Source organism: Nerophis ophidion, linkage group LG10, assembly GCF_033978795.1.
Source record: "Nerophis ophidion isolate RoL-2023_Sa linkage group LG10, RoL_Noph_v1.0, whole genome shotgun sequence".
Classification (NCBI taxonomy): domain Eukaryota; kingdom Metazoa; phylum Chordata; class Actinopteri; order Syngnathiformes; family Syngnathidae; genus Nerophis; species Nerophis ophidion.
The window spans coordinates 62,240,982-62,248,759 of NC_084620.1; the positions used below are offsets into that span (position 1 = coordinate 62,240,982).

Genomic DNA, 7,778 nt, shown 5'->3' on the forward strand with positions numbered 1-7,778 from the left:
AACAAGACATGGGTAACTTACACATGTGTGATGGTATGGGGGTGTATTAGTGAACAAGACATGACTAACTTACACATGTGTGATGGTATGGGGCTGTATTAGTGCCCAAGGCATGGGTAACTTACACATGTGTGATGGTATGGGGGTGTATTAGTGCCCAAGACATGGGTAACTTACACATGTGTGATGGTATGGGGGTGTATTAGTGAACAAGACATGGGTAACTTACACATGTGTGATGGTATGGGGGTGTATTAGTGCCCAAGGCATGGGTAACTTACACATGTGTGATGGTATGGGGGTGTATTAGTGAACAAGACATGACTAACTTACAAATGTGTGATGGTATGGGGGTGTATTAGTGAACAAGACATGACTAACTTACACATGTGTGATGGTATGGGGGTGTATTAGTGAACAAGACATGACTAACTTACACATGTGTGATGGTATGGGGGTGTATTAGTGAACAAGACATGACTAACTTACACATGTGTGATGGTATGGGGGTGTATTAGTGAACAAGACATGACTAACTTACACATGTGTGATGGTATGGGGGTGCATTAGTGAACAAGACATGACTAACTTACACATCTGTGATCGTATGGGGGTGTATTAGTGCCCAAGGCATGGGTAACTTACACATGTGTGATGGTATGGGGGTGTATTAGTGCCCAAGGCATGGGTAACTTACACATGTGTGATGGTATGGGGGTGTATTAGTGCCCAAGGCATGGGTAACTTACACATCTGTGATGGTATGGGGGTGTATTAGTGCCCAAGACATGGGTAACTTACACATGTGTGATGGTATGGGGGTGTAGTAGTGCCCAAGACATGGGTAACTTACACATGTGTGATGGTATGGGGGTGTATTAATGCCCAAGGCATGGGTAACTTACACATGTGTGATGGTATGGGGGTGTATTAGTGCCCAAGGCATGGGTAACTTACACATGTGTGATGGTATGGGGGTGTATTAGTGAACAAGACATGACTAACTTACACATGTGTGATGGTATGGGGGTGTATTAGTGCCCAAGGCATGGGTAACTTACACATGTGTGATGGTATGGGGGTGTATTAGTGAACAAGACATGACTAACTTACACATGTGTGATGGTATGGGGGTGTATTAGTGCCCAAGGCATGGGTAACTTACACATGTGTGATGGTATGGGGGTGTATTAGTGAACAAGACATGACTAACTTACACATGTGTGATGGTATGGGGGTGTATTAGTGCCCAAGGCATGGGTAACTTACACATGTGTGATGGTATGGGGGTGTATTAGTGAACAAGACATGACTAACTTACACATGTGTGATGGTATGGGGGTGCATTAGTGAACAAGACATGACTAACTTACACATCTGTGATCGTATGGGGGTGTATTAGTGCCCAAGGCATGGGTAACTTACACATGTGTGATGGTATGGGGGTGTATTAGTGCCCAAGGCATGGGTAACTTACACATCTGTGATGGTATGGGGGTGTATTAGTGAACAAGACATGGGTAACTTACACATGTGTGATGGTATGGGGGTGTATTAGTGCCCAAGGCATGGGTAACTTACACATGTGTGATGGTATGGGGGTGTATTAGTGAACAAGACATGACTAACTTACAAATGTGTGATGGTATGGGGGTGTATTAGTGAACAAGACATGACTAACTTACACATGTGTGATGGTATGGGGGTGTATTAGTGAACAAGACATGACTAACTTACACATGTGTGATGGTATGGGGGTGTATTAGTGAACAAGACATGACTAACTTACACATGTGTGATGGTATGGGGGTGCATTAGTGAACAAGACATGACTAACTTACACATCTGTGATCGTATGGGGGTGTATTAGTGCCCAAGGCATGGGTAACTTACACATGTGTGATGGTATGGGGGTGTATTAGTGCCCAAGGCATGGGTAACTTACACATGTGTGATGGTATGGGGGTGTATTAGTGCCCAAGGCATGGGTAACTTACACATCTGTGATGGTATGGGGGTGTATTAGTGCCCAAGACATGGGTAACTTACACATGTGTGATGGTATGGGGGTGTATTAGTGCCCAAGACATGGGTAACTTACACATGTGTGATGGTATGGGGGTGTATTAATGCCCAAGGCATGGGTAACTTACACATGTGTGATGGTATGGGGGTGTATTAGTGCCCAAGGCATGGGTAACTTACACATGTGTGATGGTATGGGGGTGTATTAGTGAACAAGACATGACTAACTTACACATGTGTGATGGTATGGGGGTGTATTAGTGCCCAAGGCATGGGTAACTTACACATGTGTGATGGTATGGGGGTGTATTAGTGAACAAGACATGACTAACTTACACATGTGTGATGGTATGGGGGTGCATTAGTGAACAAGACATGACTAACTTACACATCTGTGATCGTATGGGGGTGTATTAGTGCCCAAGGCATGGGTAACTTACACATGTGTGATGGTATGGGGGTGTATTAGTGCCCAAGGCATGGGTAACTTACACATGTGTGATGGTATGGGGGTGTATTAGTGCCCAAGGCATGGGTAACTTACACATCTGTGATGGTATGGGGGTGTATTAGTGCCCAAGACATGGGTAACTTACACATGTGTGATGGTATGGGGGTGTATTAGTGCCCAAGACATGGGTAACTTACACATGTGTGATGGTATGGGGGTGCATTAGTGAACAAGACATGACTAACTTACACATCTGTGATCGTATGGGGGTGTATTAGTGCCCAAGGCATGGGTAACTTACACATCTGTGATGGTATGGGGGTGTATTAGTGCCCAGGACATGGGTAACTTACACATGTGTGATGGTATGGGGGTGTATTAGTGCCCAAGACATGGGTAACTTACACATGTGTGATGGTATGGGGGTGTATTAGTGCCCAATGCATGGGTAACTTACACATGTGTGATGGTATGGGGGTGTATTAGTGAACAAGACATGACTAACTTACACATGTGTGATGGTATGGGGGTGTATTAGTGCCCAAGACATGGGTAACTTACACATGTGTGATGGTATGGGGGTGTATTAGTGCCCAAGACATGGGTAACTTACACATGTGTGATGGTATGGGGGTGTATTAGTGCCCAAGGCATGGGTAACTTACACATGTGTGATGGTATGGGGGTGTATTAGTGATTGTTGTAGGGTGAAAGTGTTCTAGGCAGCATGTGTGATGGTATGGGGGTGTATTAGTGCCCAAGGCATGGGTAGCTTACACATGTGTGAAGGCACCATTAATACTGAAAGGTACATACAGCTTTTGGAGCAACAGATGTTGTCATCCAAGCAACGTTATCATGGACGCCCCTGCTTATTTCAGCAAGACAATGCCAAGCCAGGTGTTACAACAGCGTGGCTTCATAGTAAAAGAGTGTGGGTACTAGACTGGCCTGCCTGTAGTCCAAGCCGGTCTCCCATGGAAAATGTGTGCTACAAAATGAAACCTAAAATAGCACAACACTGTTGAACAACTTAAGTTGTACATCAAGCCAAAATGGAAAATAATTCAAAAATGTGTCACTTCAGTTCCCAAACCTGCACTGAGTGATGTTCAAAGGAAAGGCCATGTAACACACTGGTAAAACTGCCTTTTTTGCAATGTGTTGCTGCCATTACATTCTAACTTCATGATTATTTGCAAACAACAAAAATGAAGTTGTCAGTGTGAGGATGAAATATCTTGTCTTTGAAGTCTATTCAATGAAATATAAGTTGAAAGGCTTTTATATTCTGTTTTGATTGAGCATTTACACAAGCTGACAACTTCACTGCTGTTGTGTTTTGTACTTTTACTCCAAGTTCTTTCTTCAATTGGGTAGTGTTTCTCACCTTCTTTATCACAGCGAGGACTCTCACAACTTTCTTGCTGGATTATTTTGCAGGCGGCCTCCATAAAAGAACTGAATGAACAACATGTGGATTCTGAGTTTGGACGCCACATTCCTCCCAGCGGGAGTCAGGCGGGAAACTAAGTAGTTGAAACGCAAGACAACTGAGAGACTTTATAGGAAGTGAGGAAACCTTTTAGACAAACGTCTTCAATTTGTCATCAGGTTGAAATCAAACCAACCACCTCCGACTTTCTCACCTTCTTCCGTCAACTTGACTCCTTTTGTAAAGTATTTGTACTTTTTTAATAGTTTGAACCAACTGTCTGCTAACTATCAACTCTACCATCACACATCGCCTACTGCTCCTTTAAATATCAAATAAAATCACATTATTTGTCTTAAAGGGTAAAATAAAATCACGTACTGCTGTTTTAAGTACAAAATAAACTTGCATACTGCTCCTTTCAGTAGAAAATCCAATCAAATACATCTACTTTTAAGAGTAAAATGAAATCAATTACTTCTACTTTAAGTGTAAAATAAATTAATGTTCTACTTATTTAAATGTAAAATAAAAGCACATACTTATTTAACTTCTCAAGTGTAAAATAAAATCACATACTAGTCCTTTAAATGTAAAATAAAATCAAATACTTCATCTTTTAGAGTATAAAACAATCTTGTACTACTCCGTTAAGTGTAAATTAAAATCACATACTGCTTCTTTAAATGTAAAATAAAATAAAATACTTCATCTTTTGGGGTAAAATAAAATGGTGTCCTACTACTTTAAGTGTAAAATAATATCACACATTTCTTTATCTTCTCAAGTGTAAAAATAAAAAATCGCATATTGCTCCTTTAAATGTAAAATACAATCAAATATGGCATCTTTTAGGGTAAAATAATATTGTGTACTCCTCCTTTAAGTGTAAAGTAAAATCACATCCTGCTTCTTTAAGTATAAAAGAAATTAATGTAAGGGGCGCCACAAGATGGCAGACCCGTCAGCGATCCTGTTCTGTCTCCCTGTAATGTTTGATCCTGTTTTGTCTCCCTGTAATGTTTGATCCTGTTCTGTCTCCCTGTAATGTTTGATCCTGTTCTGTCTCCCTGTAATGTTTCATCCTGTTCTGTCTCCCTTTAATGTTTGATCCTGTTCTGTCTCCCTGTAATGTTTGATTCTGTTCTGTGTCCCTGTAATGTTTGATCCTGTTCTGTCTCCCCCTAATGTTTGATCCTGTTCTGTCTCCCTGCAATGTTGATCCTGTTCTGTCTCCCTGTAATGTTTGATCCTGTTCTGTCTCCCTGTAATGTTTTATTCTGTTCTGTCTCCCTGTAATGTTTGATCCTGTTCTGTCTCCCTGTAATGTTTGATCCTGTTCTGTCTCCCTGTAATGTTTTATTCTGTTCTGTCTCCCTGTAATGTTGATCCTGTTCTGTCTCCCTGTAATGTTTGATCCTGTTCTGTCACCCTGTAATGTTTTATTCTGTTCTGTCTCCCTGTAATGTTTGATCCTGTTCTGTCTCCCCCTAATGTTTGATCCTGTTCTGTCTCCCTGTAATGTTGATCCTGTTCTGTCTCCCTGTAATGTTTGATCCTGTTCTGTATCCCTGTAATGTTTTATTCTGTTCTGTCTCCCTGTAATGTTTGATCCTGTTCTGTCTCCCCCTAATGTTTGATCCTGTTCTGTCTCCCTGTAATGTTGATCCTGTTCTGTCTCCCTGTAATGTTTGATCCTGTTCTGTCTCCCTGTAATGTTTGATCCTGTTCTGTCTCCCTGTAATGTTTGATCCTGTTCTGTCTCCCTGTAATTTTTGATCCTGTTCTGTCTCCCCGTAATGTTTGACTGATCTTGAATGGGATTGTGCTGAAAATTGTCATTTCCCCTGGGGGATTAATAAAGTATGTCTGATTGTGATGACTTGCCTTTACTTTAACATTTATAAAAGGCTTTAATTTTTTGCGGCTCCAGACAGATCTTTTTGGTCCAATAACATTTTGGGATTGGCGACCCTAACCCGGTGTCGGCGTGCATGAAGGTGGGTTGTCAAGTTGTCAGTTAGGAGGATCTGCTCCAATTTAGTTGTTCTATGAACCTGTTCATTGCAATAATGACAATAAAACTCTATTCTATTATATTCTATTCTATTCACATCCCCTACAGAAAAGTACTTCCTGCTCCGGATGCACGATGTCCTTGATCCTCACTTTGAAGCGTGACTATTAGCATTTGGCAGAAAGAAGAGGGTTTGTGGCGGAGGAGAAACGTGGAAAGTTGTTGGTGGTCAGTAAGTTTACCTGCTGACTGTAGATGCTGGCCTTCACCACCCCGAAGATCAGCAGACATCCAATGATCTAAGAAGAAAAAGAAAAACGTTGACATTTGTACTTCATCCTCAGCAGTCAGGCTCCTCCAGAGGGGAGAGAAAGGTGTTGGCGGGCGGGGTTCAAACCTGACTTTTAGTTTTTTGATATGAACTTGGATGTAAAGTCAACTTAGCAGGTGCACAAAGGTAAGAAGAAGAGGCCGATGTACTCACAGCAAAGACCACGTTGAAGAAGATGAAGAGACATTTGAGGCAGCCGTTGATTTTCCCCATTTTGAGAGCGGGAGTCAAGTCTGCAGCTTCTTTGCCGAGTAAAACCTGCAGCGAGAATGCCAACAAGTCAAGTCTGTGTCTCGGATGGACTGCAGCTTCTTTGCCGCGGCAACCCTGCAGCGAGAATGCCAGCGCCGGCCCACAGCTCGCAGACCAGAGGAGAGGCCCCGCCCCCTTTCCACATCCCCTCCATGATGATGTTGAACTCATTACGCAAGAAGAAAAGGATTTAAGATTGGAATGAAAACCCAACTTTAATGGATTGAGAAGTCTAGTTGCTCAAGGTCACAGGTGTCAAAGTCAAGGCCCGAGGGGCCACCTCATTTTATTTGGCCCTCATAAGCCTGGAAATAATATGTACCAATAAAGTACTGTGACTTTTCTTACTTAATGTATAATTTCTTTTTATATTTTGGGGGAACAAATAAACACAGTACAGGCCAAAAGTTTGGACACACCCTCTCATTTTCATGACTATTTAATTTGTGGATATTGCAATATTTACTAAGTCAAAATAATGACATACTAAGTCAATATTTACTAACTCAAAATGATGACTAAGTCAAATGAATGACTTACTGTAAATAAGTGTTTGAAAAAGAGTTGAAAGTGGGGCCACATGCTGACTCATCACGCTTCATTTACAGGACAAAAAAAACCTAAACAAATCAAAACATATATTTTTTCTAGACTTTAGTTTAGGCCTGACCTGGGCAAATTCAGGCCCGGGGGCCACATGGGGCCCGTTAAGCTTCTCAAAGTGGCCCGCCGGACATTCCCAAATAATGGTTTTAGATGTTTGAGATGTAAAGTGTAGCTGCCATTTTGAAGTCTACTCATCTTTTATAATGTCTACTCATCTTTTATAATGTCTACTCATCTTTTATAATGTCTACTCATCTTTTATAATGTCTACTCATCTTTTATAATGTGTACTCATCTTTTATAACGTGTACTCATCTTTTATAATGACCACAAGTCTTCAACTATACTAAGTACTTCAATGGTAGAAATCTGCGCTTTTGGATGATGTACTAGTTACTATGGTCATCTAATTAGTTACTATGGTCATCTAATTAGTTACTATGGTCATCTAATTAGTTACTATGATCATCTAATTAGTTACTATGGTCATCTAATTAGTTACTATGATCATCTAATTAGTTACTATGGTCATCTAATTAGTTACTATGGCCATCTAATTAGTTACTATGGTCATCTAATTAGTTACTATGGTCATCTAATTAGTTACTATGGCCATCTAATTAGTTACTATGGTCATCTAATTAGTTACTATGGTCATCTA

The 7,778-nt window shown here is 41.0% G+C and overlaps 1 protein-coding gene across 2 annotated transcripts in view; it reads right to left on the reverse strand.

Moving 5' to 3' along the window:
- Nucleotides 1–6,611, reverse strand: part of LOC133561133 (tetraspanin-15-like) — a 42,050-nt gene extending 35,439 nt beyond the window's left edge. For both annotated transcript variants that reach the window (XR_009808584.1, XM_061914382.1), the window contains exons 1-2: nt 6,413–6,611; nt 6,171–6,227 (exon numbers count right to left, since the gene is read on the reverse strand). Coding sequence is in view for 1 of the 2 variants with exons in the window: in XM_061914382.1 (XP_061770366.1) it covers nt 6,171–6,227; nt 6,413–6,472 (117 nt within the window). In the remaining variant the exon portion in view is untranslated. The remainder of the gene's footprint in view (nt 1–6,170; nt 6,228–6,412) is intronic.
- Nucleotides 6,612–7,778: the final 1,167 nt, after the last annotated feature.